The sequence below is a fragment of the Ornithorhynchus anatinus genome, chromosome 2, assembly GCF_004115215.2.
Source record: "Ornithorhynchus anatinus isolate Pmale09 chromosome 2, mOrnAna1.pri.v4, whole genome shotgun sequence".
Taxonomy (NCBI): Eukaryota; Metazoa; Chordata; class Mammalia; order Monotremata; family Ornithorhynchidae; genus Ornithorhynchus; species Ornithorhynchus anatinus.
In genome coordinates, this window is record NC_041729.1 from 145,308,475 (window position 1) to 145,325,487 (window position 17,013).

The window sequence follows — 17,013 nt, forward strand, 5'->3', positions numbered from 1 at the left end:
ACTTTTCAAAGACAGACCCTACCATTTCCGCTGGCGTTTTGCAAGCAGACAAATAGGTGGCCAGAAATGCTCTCTCCGTGAACATGGACGTGAGCACAGGCAGATTCCTCACTAAATCTCTCAACCCTCCGCTCTGGGGGCTGTAATCCATCCTGTCACTAACACTCTGCTCTGTCATCTCTTTGTATATATGTCTAATTGATCAGTTTCTTGTAGATTGTCAGCAGCCTGCTGCCTCCGTACCGCCACCCTGCTCACAACTAACCGGGAGGCCAGACTGCCAGACTGCCAGGTAAAGTGCAGTTTTTTTTCCTTTTCCTACTAAGCTGCATGTTTGAATCTATTCTCTTCCTCTAACCAACATGGCGTATTGGATAGAACACAGGCCTGGGAGTCAGAAGGTCATGGGTTCTAATCCTGGCTGCGCCACTTGTCCTTTCCATCTATTTATTGAGTTCTTACTGTGTGCAGAGCACTATTTACAGTTTTGGGGAGGGGGAGAGACAGACATCAATACAAATAAATTAGAGATATGTACCTAAGTGCTGATATGGATTGTGGCAGAAGACAGGATGTTCTGGAGAAACTATACCTACAGAATCTCTATGAATCAGAAACGACTCGATGGCACTTGATAATAATACATAAGTGCTCAGGGGAAGAACCAAGGGAGCAAGTCAGGGCAACATGGAAAGGAGTGGGAGAAAAGGGGGGGCTTAGTCTGGGAAGGCTTAAGCGCTTGGGATAGGACAATATAACGACAAGCAGACACATTCCCTGCCCACAGTGAGCTTACAGTCTAAAGGGGGAGACCGACATTAATATAAATGAATATAGTACAGATATGGACATAAGTGCTGTGGGGCTTGGGAGCAGGGATGAAAAAAGGGGAGCAAGTCAAAGTGACACAGGAGGGAATGGGAGAAGAGGAAAGGGGAGCCAGAAAGAATGGATCGTAACGGTTCTGATAACCCAAATCGTCGATGCTACTGAGAGGGTCCAGGGGAGATTGAAGGCTCTAATAATAATGATAATGTTGGTATTTGTTAAGCGCTTACTATGTGCAGAGCACTGTTCTAAGCGCTGGGGTAGATACAGGGTAATCAGGTTGTCCCACGTGAGGCTCACAGTCTTAATCCCCATTTTACAGATGAGGGAACCGAGGCACAGGGAAGTTAAGTGACCTGCCCACAGTCACACAGCTGACAAGTGGCAGAGCTGGGATTCGAACCCATGACCTCTGACTCCCAAACCCCTGCTCCTTCCAGTGAACCACGCTGCTGAGCTCGTTGTGGGCAGGGAGTGTGACTGTATATTGTTATACTGTAATCTCCCAACTGCTTAATGCAGTGGTCCATACATAGTAAGTGCTCCATAATGGTTGAATGAATGAATGACCTGTAGGTAAGGTCATTTTGGGATGTTTTCACCACACCTCTCCTCCCACCAACAATTTGGGCAGCCATGGAAAGCCCAATATCTTTTTTTATTGTAAAAAATTGTGAATAAGCGATTTCAAAAGAAATTCTCCTTTTCTAATTATTCAATAAATTAAACATGTGAAAATTGTATCAAAAAGAAAGACGGTCAAAATCACTGACCGCAGATGAAGGTCGATATCCAGTCATTAGTAATAATTGTCTTGACCTTTTTCACTTTGGTTTACCGGTGACTCATGGTACTGAGAAGATTAACAGGTTATTTGGCTCTTCAGGGATGGAAAATTGACAGACCTGTTCTTTCCATTAAAAAAACACACAAACTAAGTACTTCCAGTAAAAACAGATTCTAGTGAATATTCACAGCAACAACAAGGTCACGCAGATGTGCCGAAATAAGTGGATTTGGACGATGGACAGGGAATGTGTCTACCAACTCTGTTACACTGTTGTATTCTACCATCCCACACGCCTAGTACAGTGTTCTGCACACAGTAAGTCCTCAATCGATACGATTGATTGACCTGATAGAATCTGATCCTTTAACCATTACCAGGCTACATTGCTGGCGTGCCTCCCTCTAGACTATAAGCTCGCTGTGGGCAGGGAATGCATCTGTTTATTGTTTTAGTGTCCTCTCCCAAGCGCCTAGTACAGTGCTCTCCACACAGCAAGAGCTCAATTAATACTATTGAATGAGTGAATTGAATGAATGAATTTATAATTAGCTGCACGGCATTCTCTCTCGGGCAGCCACCCAACTCATCAGTTGTTCCCAGAACCAGTGGGAGGCCTGCTTCGATGCTAAGGTGGCATGAGGGTAGATCTGGAAACATATATAAAGTCAGTAATAATGAGATCCTTACCATTCAGTGACCAGGATGTATCTCTCAAAAAAGCAAAGGAAAATACTGCAGAAATAAGACCAGGATCAGCCCTTTTGGCTGCATGGAATGGAGTTACCACACTAGATTTTTCAATCCTGATAGTAATGGCTCCTGATGTTCTCCCAACCTTGTTTCAATAAAAATAACAGTAATCTTGGTTTTTGTTAAGCACTTTGTGCCAGGCACTGTACTAAGTTATGGTGTGGATACAAACAAATCGGGTTGGACCCTGTCACACATGGGGCTCACAGTCTCAATCCCCATTTTATAGATGAGGGAACTGAGGCCCAGAGAAGTTAAGTGACTTGCTCAAGGTCACACAGCAGACAAGGGGCAGAGCCGGAATTAGAGCCCATGACCAATTGATTCCCAGGCCCGTGCCCAACCCACTATGCCATGCACTCTACTGTACAGAACTCTACTGGACCTGAGTTCTAGTCCCGGCTCTGCCACGTCTGTGTGTAGCCTTAGGCAGGTCACTTCACTTCTATGGGTCTCAGGTACCTTATATGTGAAATGGAGATTAAGACATTGAGCCCACATGGGACAGAGACTGCATCCAACCCGATTAACTTGCATCTACCCCCAGCACTTAGTACCGAGCCTAGCACGTGGTAAGCACTAAACAAATACCATTATTATTATTGTTGTTATCAAGAATAATAATAAATTCTGTCAGGGAATGCATCTGAGCCTTTTCTGAAAAATCATCTGCTCCTCAGTCCTCCTGGACATGAGATTTGGCTTCACAAATCAAGCTCCGGTCTCCCAGCAACTCATTTTCTCTTCATTTGGAAACATGACCTAACCATGTCCATATCAAAACATCCCAGGTCACTTCTCCTAGGACAGGCAGAAAGCAATCCCAAGGTCAGGCCAATTTTAATTTCAGGTCCTCACAGCTGAGGCCAGAATGCCTCTGCATCAATAACACCCTCTTTTTTAGGACAATCTGACTAGCAAAAAAGGTCAGGTGTTTTTTTTTTTGTTCGTTCATTTGTTTGTTATAGTATCTGTTAAGCACTTACTATGTGCCAGGCACTGTACTAAGCACTGGCGTGGATACAAGCAAATCAGGTTGGCCCAGTCCCTGTCCCATGTGGGGCTCATAGTCTCCATCCCATTTTACAGATGAGGTCACTGAGGTCCAGAGAAGTGAAGTGCCTTGCCCAAGGTCACACAGTGACAAGTGGCAGAGCCGGGATTAGAACCCAGGTCCTCTGACTGCCAGGTCCAGACTCTTTCCACTAGGCCGTGCTGCTTCTCTTCTCTGCATTTTTCCTCAGCTATAACTCAGGGGTCACTTTCCTCAGACTCCTTTTCTCATTTGTAGTACTTCAGCCCAGTACAGCCCAGCAGGCTGGGGTAGTTGAGACAGATTTTTGGCTTCCATGTCCATGACAGACCACATGCCAGCTCAATGACAACCCCTATTAGTGAAAGAACAAAGCAATATCTAGTCCATTTTGAAATTTATCTTTAAAACAGGCGAAGTCTGGGGTAGGGAGGAGGGAAGGGAGTATGTTCTACTCCCATTATTAAGTGAAGCATTTGATTCCTAATCTTGTTTCTAAGGCAGAGGATTGCGTGGTATATGATGACTGGACATCCCAAGTCATTCATTCATTCAATCCTATTTATGGAGCGCTTACTGTGTGCTGAGCACCGTACTAAGTGCTTGGGAGAATACAACAATAAATAGGCACATTCCCTGCCCACAACAAGCCTCCAGTCTAGAAGGGGAGACAGACCCAAAGCTTAAAGGATCCGGCCTGTCTCCTGTTTTCGATCAATCAATAAATCAATCAGTGGTATTTACTGAGTAATCCTGGTGTGTGCGGAGCAATGTACCAAACTGTGCAGCTCCACTAGACTGTAAGCTCTTTGTAGGCAGGGAATGTGTCTGTTTATTGTTGTATTATAGTCTCCCAAACGCTTAGTACAATGTTCGGCACACGGTAAGCGCTGAATAAATATAATTGAATGAGCTTAGTACAGTGTTCAGCACACAGTAAGCACTCAATATGCTCTTGGCAGAGTCTTGTCTAATGCTGTCGAGTCATCTCCGACCCATAATGGTGACACGGACACGTCTCTGCCGGAACGCCCCACCTCCATCTACAGTCACTTTGGTATTGGATCCATAGAGTTTTCTCGGTAAAAATCCAGAAGCGGTAGATCATTCCCTCCTTCTGTCCTGTCAACTTGAGTCTCCGTCCTTGACCCTCTCCCGTGCCGCCGCTGCCCAGCACGGGGGAGTTTTGACTTGTATCAGGTGGCCTGCCACTCGCTAGCCACTGGCCAAGCTAGGAATGGAATGGACAGGTCTCTGTGTGACTCTCCTTCCCTTTAGTTGAGACTGGAAGAGTCCCGGAAACTCTCCAGGTGCCACCCTGAGAGGGGCTTGGGACAGTCCGATATAACAATAAACGGCCACATTCAGTGAGCTCACGGTCTAGAGGGGGAGATTGACATCAATAAAAATAGATTAATGAATTAAATAATAAAGGAATTAACTGTACTCACTCCAGCACGGTATACTCTGCTCGGCACCTAGTAAGCGCTCATGAAGTACCACTGCCTGAGTGGTTGTTCCCATTTGGCTGCTCCTGGATTCTTCTGTGACCTTTTCCATTCGTCTCCCTGCCGCCCCCCTGTCACCCCCAATGTTGTCAGCGCCCCAATCTGCCCCATGGGGCTTTCATTTTGTGATAGTAATGGCACTTGATAAGAAACTATGTACTTGGGAAAGGGCAACAGAAGCAGGAAATACGATCCTTGTGCACAAGTAGTCAAAACTGACCTCAGCTGTGCCGGGCTTGCCGGCAGGGGGGTCTCACTGCCCCTTTGGCTGTAATAATAATAGTTAATAATAATTATGGTATTGTTAAGTGCTTACTAGGTGCCAAACACTGTTCTAAGTGCAGGGGTAGATACAAGTTAATCAGGTTGGAACAGTCCCTGTCTCACTTGGGTCTCACGGTCTTAATCCCCATTTTACAGATGAGGTATCTGAGGCCCAGAGAAGTGAAGTGACTTGCTCAAGGTCATGCGACAGACAAGGGCAGAGCGAGGATTAGAACCCAGGTCCTTCTAACTACCGGGCCCGGGCTCTAGCCTTTAACACATCCTACCACAGGAGCTCTGTCTCTTCCCTGCCGAGATATTTTTCCTCCCAGTCATCACCCCGTGGGATCCCAGAGACAAGCGTGCCCTCCACTCTGACTGGGTCCATGGTTGGGTGAGACCCCGGCATCGTGGGCATGAAGGAAACCCAAGCAGGGATGCAGCATGGCCTAATGGAAAGAGTACAGGTCTGAGAGTCTGAGGATTAGAACCCCGACTCCGTCATTTGTCTGCTGGGTGGCCTTGAGTAAGTCACTTCACTTCTCCGTGCCTCAGTTACCTCATCTTTAAACCAGGGGATGAAGACTGTGAGCCCCATGTGGGACAGGAACTAGATCCAACCTGATATCTCGTATCTACCTCAGGACCTAGTACGGTGTCTGGCACATAGCGGTTCACGATTAGCAAATACCATAAAAGAAAGAAAAAAGGGAAGGGTTAGAGCAGCCGTGATGGAACGTGTTTACAAAGCTAAAGGTACACGTGTCCCCTAAATCCCAGCAGATCTGAGGCCACCTGAGTCACCCCCAAAGTCATGACCCAAACTGAGAATCTCAGAATCAATCCAGGAACAAAGAAAAAAAATGGTGCTAATCAGAAACCATGCCAATATCTGAATATGTGCAGGAAGAAATGTTGAATAATTAAGGAGGACTTTATTTCTATTATGAAATCTTTATTCTTGGACCAGTTGGTGTTTAAAAGGGAGGAGAACAAGGGGAAGTAGATGTCCCATCCCTGCCCCCCAGCCCCTGTATGTTTGAGTGTGTTTGTATTTTGCCTCCATGCTGCAATTTGCAGTGGGTAATAAGTAATGGACCACACAGATTTTTTGAGAAACAGCATGGTCTAGTGGAAGGAGCCCGGGCCTGAGAGTCAGAGGACCTGGGTTCTAATCCAGCTCTGCCAATTGTTTGCCGTGTGTGTTAGCTTCTCTGTGCCTCAGTTCCCTCAACTGTAAAATGATTCAATACTTGTTCTCCCTCCTACTTAAACCGTGAGCTTCAAGTGGGACATGGACTGGGTCCGACTTAATTAATTTTTACCTACCCCAGCGCTTGAAATAGTGTTTGACACATAGTATGTGCTTAACAAATACCATACAATTAAAATGAATTCAGTCACACACCAAAAAGGTTTACTCTGCAGTCAGTGTTGTCTACAAGTATGAAGGACAACTGTTTAGAATATGACAATTCTATATTAGAAACAATCTTTCCCCTCTCTTCCCGCTGCCACATTCATTCAGTCGTATTTATTGAGTGCTTACCATGTGCAGAGCAGTATACTAAGCACTTGGAGAGTACAATTCAGCAACAAATGGAGACAATCCCTGCCCACAACAGAAATGGAAATTCACTAAGCCCGTCAATGGGCAGGGACTGTCTCTATCTGTTGCCTATTTGTACATTCCAAGTGCTTAGTACAGTGCTCTGCACATAGTAAGCGCTCAATAAATACTATTGAATGAATGAATTAATTAATGAATAATGATGGTAGGGAAGTCTAAGACTTGGTTCCCTGTCATAGTTGGGATGAAAACCTATTGGACAATATGACTATTTGGGGAAAAAATATAAAAAAAAATCAGTGCCTGGTTGTGCGATGAATATAGATAGGTGTTTGGTATGCATTTCATCTTCCAGTCAGTCAGCCAATTGTATTTATTGAGCCTTTACTGTCTGCAAAGCACTGTACTGAGTGCCTTGGAGGAGCACAGTATAACAATACCCCAGACATATTCCCTGTCCACAATAAGCTGACAGTCTAGAGGGGGAGACAGACATTAATAGAAATAAATAAATGACAGATATGTACATAAGTGTCGTGGGACTGAGGGGGGGATGAATAAAGGGTGCAAGTCAGGGGGACGCAGAAGGGAGTGGGAGAAGAGAAAGGGAGACAGCTGTGCTGTGTGAAAGCTGATCCCAAATCATTTCGTGTGCAGCTGCAGTGTGTAGTTTGACAAGAACACAGTCCCAGGGCACAGCCAGCCCTTGTCCTCCTTCCTCTTCGTGTCTCCGCAGTATATACATGCCAGTGGAACAAATGGAGGGCACGTTGCCAGCTGCGGTGAGCAACCTAAACCACCTTGCTAAACATTGGGTTGACTTTGAGGCACTTGTCTGTGCTTTTAGTTGTCTCTCAGTCCTCACCATGTGCATTTTAACTATCTCACTAAAATGGCATCTAAAGATTTTTTTTTGAAAATCTGAATGAAGTAGAATGAGCCCGTACAACATCTGAGAATCTGCTTCTTTTATAGGTGCCATAAAAGGGAGTGTTAGGTTGAGATGGCAATTTTTTTACACTATTTGCACTGGGGTAGATACAAGATAATCCAGTTGGACACAATCCCTGTCCCACATGAGGTTCCCAGTCTTAATCCCCATTTTATGGCTGAGGTAATCGTATTTATCGCGCTCATGTTGTGTGCAGAGCATTGTACTAAGCACTTGAGAGAGTACAATATAACAATAAGCAGACTCATTCCCCGATGAGCTTACAGTCTCGAGGTAACTGAGGCACAGAGAAGTGAAGTGATTTGCCCAGGGTCACCCAGCAGTCGAGTGGCGGAGCCCGGATTAGAATCCAGGTCCTTCTGACTCTCAGGCCCGTGGTCTAGCCACTAGACCATGCTGCTTCTTGTTACTTGATTAAAGGATGGTAACTCATTGCAATGGCTTCAGGCTTCTCGCCCTCAGTCTGGGGTAGCCCTCGGAAGCAGGAAGATGCCAGACTGCACAGCTGCTCATCCTTAGGTCAGTGCTCTGCACACAGGAAGCACTTAATAAATACCGTTACGATTACTAAGACAAAAATCTATCATCCTCGTAATAATAATTATTATGGTATTTGTTAAGCACTTACTATGTGCCAGGCACTGTACTAAGTGCTGGGGTGGATACAAGCAAATCATGTTGGGCACACGAGGCTCGACTGTGAGCCTGTCATTGGGCAGGGATTGTCCCTATCTGTTGCTGAATTGTACGTTCCAAGTGCTTAGTACAGTGCTCTGCACATAGTAAGCGCTCAATAAATACTATTGAATGAACAGGCTTAATCCCCATTTTACAGACGAGGTCACCGAGGCACAGAGAAATGAAGTGACTTGTCCAAGGCCACACAGCAGACAAGTGGCAGAGCTGGAAATGAATTCATTCATTCAGTCATATTTATTGAGCGCTTACTGTGTGCAGAGCACTGTACTGAGTGCTTGGAAAATACAATTCAGCAACAGTCATGACCTTCTGACTCCCAGGCCCGTGCTCTATCCATTGCTCAATGCTGCTTCCCAAGAATGATAACAGAAACATAATAATATTCACTATTATCATTAGTGGTTTTAATAGTAGTGATTTTAGTAGCAGTAGTGGTTTTGTTCACGGAAAGAGGCAAGGGTCAACCACTTCTGGATTTTAACCAAGAAAACTCTGTGGATCCACTATCGGAACGATTGCCGATGGAGAGCGGGACGTTCGGGGAGAGATGTGTCCTTGCTGTCGCTATGGGTCGGAAACGACTCGACGGCATAAGACAAGACAAGTGGTTTTGTTAAGCCCTTACTATGTGCCAAGCACTGAATTAAAGACCGAGGTAGATTCAAGATAATCAGATCAGATATAGTCCCTGTCTCACAGTCTAAAGAGAAGGGAGAACAACTCTTTGATCTCCATTTGTAATATTAATAGTAGTTATAATAATAACAATGATAATAATGGTATTTGTTAAGCGTTGGTGTAGATACAAGATATTCAGGTCCCAGATGGGGCTCCCAGTATAAATAGGAGGGAGAACAGGTATTGAATTCCCATTTTGCTGATGCAGAAACTGTGGCACAGAGAAGGGAAACGATTTGCCCAAGGTCACACAGCAGGTATGTAGGCAGAGCTCTCCCAAGCATTTAGTACAGTCTTCTACACACAGTAAGCACTCAATAAATATGATTGATTGACTGACTAGAACTCAGGTCCTCAGATTCACAGACTAATGCTCTTTCCATTAGGCTATATTGCTTCTGTTTCCTCATTCTGCAGATGAGGAAAATGACACACAGAGAAGTTAAGTAACTTGGTCAAGTTTCAGAGCAGGAGATTGGCAGGGCTGGGATTAGAACATAGGTCCCCTGACCCCCAGGCCCTTGCTCTTCTAGGCCATGTGAGCCCGCTATTGGGCAGGGATTGTCTCTATCTGTTGCCGAATTGTACATTCCAAGCGCTTAGTACAGTGCTCTGCACATAGTAAGCGCTCAATAAATACAATTAAGTGAATTAATTCATTCAGTAGTATTTATTGAGCGCTTACTACGTGCAAAGCACTGTACTAAGTGCTTGGAATGTACAGATCGGCAACAGATAGAGACAGTCCCTGCCCAGTGACGGGCTTACAGTCTAATCGGGGAAGATAGACAAAAACAATAGCAATAAATAGGATCAAGGTGATGTACATCTCCTTAACAAAATAAATAGGGTAATAAAAAATATATACAAATGAGCAGACGAGCACAGTGCTGAGGGGAGGGGAAGGGAAGGGGGGAGGAGCAGAGGGAAGGGGGGGAAACGGGGGCTTTGCTGAGGGGAGGGGAAGGGTGAGGGGTAGAGGGGCAGCAGAGGGAGCAGAGGGAAAAGGGGAAGCTCAGTGTGGGAAGGCCTCTTGGAGGAGGTGAGCTCCCAATAGGGCTTTGAAGAGGGGAAGAGAATTAGTTGTGAGTCAGGTATGCAGCCATCTAATTTGAGAAAGACGGAGACTTTAATGCATCGTGTTACCTAAAGAGGCAGCTAATATACAAAGATACCAGAGATAAATGTCACTCCCCTTTATAAAAGGACCACTAAATGATGTTCATTTCGTCTTTAAGCATAAAAAGAGATTAGGCCGTTCTAGATTTGTTATTCTAATGAGGGGAAGACCTGCAGTGTCTTTTTAGTTCAGAGTTCAAATGGTGGTCGAATTCTGTGTCCCTGATCAGCCATCTGACTTCACATACTCTCCTATTTATCTTCCTCAAAATAGACAGTCAGAGGCTGCTTCAGGGACTTGACAGGCTCTACCTTGCCTCCCCCATTTCTCTCCTTTTGAAAGTGAATATGAACCAGATCCTCCAAGTCTTCTTCTTCCTCCTGGATGTCTTTCAGACCAGTCAGAAGGATAGTTTTCCTGGAAATCCCTTTAAATACCTGAAACTTTTCCAAGTGTGTTTCTGTATATGGATGAATGATTGAGTGCTGATTCTCTAAATTAAATTCTTTTAGGTCCCTTCATTTGACAGGAGGGAAAAAGGACAAGGCAAAACATTGGAATAAGAGTAAAGAGGCCAAATTTTCAGTCTCTTTTCTACCCCTGTCATCATAGAAAGGCATCTGAAACGCTTCATATTGAGTCTTCTAGACTGTAAGGTCGTTGTAGGCAAGGAATATGTCTGTTTATTGTTCTACTGTACTCTCCCAAGGCTTAGTACAGTGCTCTGCACACAGTAAATGGTCATTGAAAAAAATGATGGTATTTGTTAAGCTTTTACTGTGTGCCAAGTAATCTTCTAAGCGCTGGGGTAGATATAAGGTAATCAGGTTGTCCCACGTGGGGTTTACAGTCTTAATCCCCATTTTGCAGATGCAGTAACCAAGGCACAGAAAAGCTAAGGGGCTTGCCCAAGGTCACACAGCAGACAGGTGACGGAGCTGGGATTAGGACCCATGTCCTCTGACTCCCAAGCCCGGGCTCTTTCTACTAAGCCACGCTGCTCTTCACAATTGAATGAATGAATAAATGAGTGTGTCATGCAATCCATTAATCCATCCTTCCTTACTCTCCTCTTGGAATCATCCTATCTAATAATAATAGTAATTGTAGCATTTACCAGGTACTGTACTAAGCAGTACACAAGCTTGAGGCAAGATTGGGGTGGACACAAGCCAATCGGGTTGGACACGGTCCCTGTCCCACATGGGGCTCACAGTCGTAATCCCCATTTTACAGATGAGGTAACTAAGGCTCAGAAAAGTGAAGCGACTTGCCCAAAGTCACACAACAGACAAGTGGGAGAACAGGGATTAGAACCCAGGTCCTTCTGATTCCTAGACCCGTGCTCTATCCACTAAACCATGTTCCTTGTCTTTAAGAGCGAGTTCTCTAAACCCAAAAGGGTAACAATACTATGGAAACCCATAATGTTTTCCTTCTTTAAACCTCTACACTCTTATTTTCCTCCCCTAATGAATTGTTTAGAATGGTACCTATGACATTTATCACCAGTTTCCCTTTCAGTAAATAGCAGGTTATTTGCAATTCTTTGAGTGGGTCATTCAATACTCCAAAATTCAGTTCCAAGAGGCTGAAAGTTGGAATCCCCGGGAGAAGAGTTCCCATAGGTGGAATTAAAGAAAAACCCTATTGTTCTGAGACAACAGTAGTTGGGCGGACACAGAGCGTCTTCCAATATCAAATAACTGAGCTGGCTCCAAAAACAGCGACAGTGTGGGAGACTGCATTATGCCCTAAACAAGAGGACTCTTTAGTTCAGGCCCAACCCTTCAAGTTAAGCGGTACCAGAACAATTCTCTACAGAGAAAGAATCCCTGATTCCCCACTCCCCGATTTTCTGAAGGCAGTTGAATTTTCCAGGTGACGAATTAGGTTCCAACTCATTGTCCAAACTAACCTTTAATCCTCTTGAGAATTTTACTAGCGGAGAGCGGATGATTTAATTTGTTTTAGAAAGTGGAGTTAAACTTCACCGCTTGGCACTAAGTTTTGTCCTATCTGTGTATTCTCTGAAGAGGCTTTAGATTGACTTTAATAATAATAATAATCATGATGGTATTTGTTAAACGCTTACTATGCACCAAGCACTGTTGTAAGCGCTGGGGTAGATACAAGGTTATCAGGTTGTCCCATGTGGGGCTCACAGTCTTCATCCCCATTTTACAGTTGAGGTAACTGAGGCCCAGAGAAGTGAAGTGACTTGCCCAAAGTCACACAACTGACAAGTGGCGGAGCCGGGATTAGAACCCATGACCTCTGACTTCCAATCACGGGCTCTTTCCACTGAGCCATGCTGCTTCTTTAGCCTTTAGACTTAAACTTTAGACTTTAGCCTTTGATGTCTTCCCAAGTGTCTTTGCTGTTAAAAAAAGGAGATTGGTAAAGGTTGGGCATGTTTATGATCCCTAAAATGTAAGAATAGATGTACTCTCCAAAGGATATTCAGATGTTTTCTTGCTGCCAATAGATAAGTTATGCTTTTGTGACTTTCCAGAAGAGGAGCAGCATGTCTAGTGGAAAGAGCCCGGGGTTGGGAGTCAGAGGTCGTGGGTTCTAATCCTGACTCCGCCACTTAATAATAATAATAATAACAATAATAATGGCATTTGTTAAGCACTTACTATGTGCAAAGCACTGTTCTAAGCCCTGGGGAGGATTCAAGGTGATCAGGTTTTCCCACATGGCACTCACAGTCTTCAGCCCCATTTAACAGATGAGGTAACTGAGGCACAGAGAAGTAAAGTGACTTGCCCAAAGTCACACAGCTGACAAGCGGCGGAGCTGGGATTTGAACTCATCACCTCTGGCTCCCCAGCCGTACTATGGAAACTATGGAATGCTTTGGAAACCCATAATGTTTTCCTTCTTTAAACCTCTGAGCCATGCTGCTTCTCTTCACTTGTCTGCTGTCTGACTTGGGGCAAGTTATTTAACTTCTCCATGCCTCAGTTACCTCATCCGAAAATGGGGATTGAGACTGTGACCCCCATGTGGGACGTGGATTGTTTCCAATCTGATTAATTTGTATCTACCCCAGCAATTAGTACAATGCCTGGCACAGAGTAAACACTTAACAAAAACCATTAAAAAAAAAATAGGAGAGTAGCACTTTCCCAGCCTATCTCCCAACCCATCCCTATCCATGTCCCTGATGGGCAGGGAATGTCACTGTTTATTGTTGAGTTGTACTTTCCCAAGCGCTTAGTACAGTGCTCTGCACACAGTAAGGGCTCAACAAATTCAATGGAATGAATGAATGGATGAATGAATATCGCCAATCCCTGACTGGGACTTCTCATCCCTGAAAGATCCTCCCAGTGCACTAGAATCCACAAAATTTTCCAGGTCTGCTGATGGAGGCAGTCCATTCGTTCATTCACTCAATCGGATTTACTGAGCGCTTACTGTGCGCAGAGCACTGTACTAAGCGCTTGGGAGAGTACAATATAACCTAGACTGTAAGGTCCCCCCGAAGCTGTAAGCTCGTTGTGGACAGGGAATGTGTCTGTATATTGTTTTATTGTTCTCTCCCAAGCACTTAGTAGAGTGCTTTGCACACAGTAAGCGCTCAGTGAATGTAACTAATTGAATGAACACTAAACTGACACATTCCCTCTCCACAACGAGCTTTCAGTCCAATCTTGAACACCCGTGTGAGCTTGGTCTTCAAGAAGGGCCCCTCCATCTCTTGTTTAGACCACCACGTGCTGAAGACTTCTAAAAATTATAATAATAATAACTGTGATAATTGTTAATCACTTACTGTGTGCCAGACACTATTCTAAGCGCTGGGATGAATACAAGCAAATCAGGTTGGACACAGTCCCTGTCCCACATGCTCACAGTCTCACTCCCCATTTTACAGAAGGGAAAACTGAGGCCCCGAGAAGTGACGTGACTTGCCCAAGGTCACACAGGAGACAAGTTGCAGAACCTGGATCAGAACCCAGTCCTTCTGACTCCCGGGCCTGTGCTCTATCCACTAGGCCACGCTGCTCCTGGCTTGCTGGAAGTGGACTTTTTTCTCTTATCGGTGTCTCTGTTCTGTTTTGTTTTTCATTTTCAGTTCTAATGTCGATCTGCCAGAAGAGCAGCCCGAACCCAACTCTCAGTGTGCCCCTCTCAACTGTCTCTCCAAGCCTCCTTACCCCTAGTCAGCGTCGGCTGCCGAAAATTGGGAATGGAGCCTTTCCAGGATGACATTCCAAGGGTCTGGGCAGGCCTTGATTTCTACTCGGGGGGGGTGGGGGGTGCTGCAAGAGCAGGCCTGGATTCATCGCCATGGGCTCGGAAGAGGAGGGACGGTTGAGAAGAAAGCACAAAACACAGAACCCGACCTGGTCAGACATTTCACAGTTCCTCCGATCACAGCCAGACTCCGATACCACGAGGACAGTTCAGGGGGATGAAAAGGAAGAGGGGGCTGGAGAGAATATCGTGCCCGGCTTCTCAGTCACAACTCGGGAGGGTGAAGAGAGACGTCACGGCCTATTTGAAATGTCTGCTACAAAATCGTATCACCCATCTTCTGAATTCAGCCATGGGAAATGACTCCGATTTTATGTTTCTGTCGCCGTTGAGAGTGTTCTGTTATTATTTTGGACCTTATTTGCACCGTGACTTGCGTTTAGGAAACGCAGTTCGTTTGTGTCAAAGGTTGTGTTTCGTTCATTTATTTTTGAATAAGATGAACCTGTTCTAAGTTGAGTGATTTTTGAGTTAGGATCTCATTTGCCCTGTGACTTGGGTTTATGAAATGCAGTTCGTTTGTGTCCAGAGGTGTATTTCATTCATTTATTTTTGAACAAGTTGAACCTGTTCTAAGTTAAGAGTGATTTTTGAGTTAGGATCAAACTCAGTAAATTTGGCCAAGATATGGCCTATTTTATTGAAGTGTAGAAAAATGGAGTGCTCCGGATGTTAACAATGACTTTTTTTTTTGCTGATGCACTGATATTATTTATGCACTTATGTTCTAGTTAACAGTTCACTAGCTGCTGGGTTTTGTTGCCGTTCTTCACTGGAGGCTAATTATTAAATATAAAAAGATATCAAAGTTTGACAAATTGACTTTATTCAACTGTTTGCATCTTTGATAAGGCCTTTTTTTTTTTTGCACTTCAGACAAGTAGTTGCCCTGCTGCTGTCTTTAAGGGGGGAAAGCTGAGAAATCACAATAAAATGTTATGTGTCATTTCCAGGACTTTCTTCCGCTTTCCTCCCAAATCCTGGATTCTAGCGCGAGAGTGGATCTGTGAAAAGAAAACAGGTATGCAGAGCCAAAACAAACACATGTAAGGCAAGCATTTTAGTTGGAACAGCTAATTCTCCCAGCCAGAGTTTAGGGAGAGGGTTAGACGTTTGGGGTTGAGAACTTTCCTTGCCAAAAACAACAGATTCTAAACTTTAGTTCACTGTCAACTTGTGACAGATACTCAGGTGCTTAAGAGTACAAAGTGTGTCATTGCAGTATTCCTAATTATTTGCAGATTTTTCTGAACAGCTCCCTGAGACTTTGTTTTACTCCAGTGGATTTCCCTAACCATGGAAGAACAGCTGACTCCGTTTTGCACGTAACCTGACAGAGAAAGTGGCTCACTGAGCTGAAGTGTTTTAGCGCGGTGGGATTACTTCTTGGAAGAGCAAATGTTGCTCATTCATTGCTCTTCTGCCTGATTCCTTGCTTTATGTCAGGTGGCCTTAATTTGGTTGAAGAAAAATGGTCCATGGCAGAGTCCCAAACCACATGTGCCCTGTAGATCTAGCCCACACGATGGAACCGAAGGGAAGTTAAATTATTTGGGATAAGTGGGTGAAATATCTGTGAGTTCGATCCTCCTGGTTATAAAATCTTGCATCTTAAGGAACACCACAGAGACAAGCATCCGTCTACACGGCCATTCGGGACATTAATCCAAGGGGGTGTTACACCTGTAGAATTTTATTTTAAGGTTCAGGAGAAGAGTTGAGATACTTTTCTAAACCCAGGGTCCAGAATCAAGTGGGCAAAAAGGAAACAAACAAATCCTCATAAAGAGAGGTCCGACCATGGCCACCTAAATGTATTTCCTTAGACGCCCTCTTTTCTCAGTGCATTTCCGTGCTGTTCCAACACTTTTTCTTCCCCTTCATTCACACCGTTGTCTCTCCTATTTTGTTTCTTCTATTTTGTTCTAGTCAAAGAAAACTCTGCATTTTAGCCATACCATGTTATTTGGATTTGAAATAGCCTAGCTGCTCTATCCATTCTCTGTTTTTCAACACAAACCACCCCATCATGCCTGAGGCAAAAGTCATCTTCAGCAGGCCCCAGAGAATTTACTTGGCTCATCACATGACTATCTCCAATTGAAGTCCGTCAGGAACTACTGCTCTTTAATCGAGTATGAACACAAGTTTGGCGATGCCATATATAGGCTTTGCAGCCATTCAGATTGTTCTATCCCTTTCCCATCCAGACCCTTTTGGAAGCTACTGAAACCATTTCTACTGTCACTTGATTTTTGTTAGTTGTAATTGCATTCCTATTTACGGATCATCGATCGCAATAGCTGCTCTGATACTCTTCTCAAAAAACCTCATTTTAAACTGAAATTGTGTCTGAGGATGCAGACGCTTGGAAATGGAAAGGTAGAAACCAACATATGATTAATTGCTGCTCCTTAGCCAGTAAAAAGAGTAACTGTACAATCCATGATTTTAAACAGTTCCTTTATTGAGGGGATCAAGAAAGAGGCTTGGACATTCCGATGAGACAAAGCAGTCTACAGTTATGGGTGTACCAACTGGATTTAGGATTT

General features: G+C 44.4%; 1 protein-coding gene across 5 annotated transcripts in view; it reads left to right on the forward strand.

The window, feature by feature from the left end:
• The window catches only part of BICD1 (BICD cargo adaptor 1), a 259,987-nt gene extending 244,574 nt beyond the window's left edge, over positions 1-15,413 (forward strand). For 2 of the 5 annotated variants that reach the window (XM_029057749.2, XM_029057750.2), the window contains exons 9-10: positions 217-292; positions 14,280-15,413. In XM_029057749.2, coding sequence (XP_028913582.1) covers positions 217-292; positions 14,280-14,367 — 164 coding nt within the window. In that variant the 3' untranslated portion in view covers positions 14,368-15,413. Of the gene's footprint in view, positions 1-206; positions 293-14,279 lie in introns of all 5 variants that reach the window. The other 3 variants (XM_029057751.2, XM_029057752.2, XM_029057755.2) reach the window with 3 other exon arrangements.
• The last annotated feature ends 1,600 nt before the right edge of the window (positions 15,414-17,013 follow it).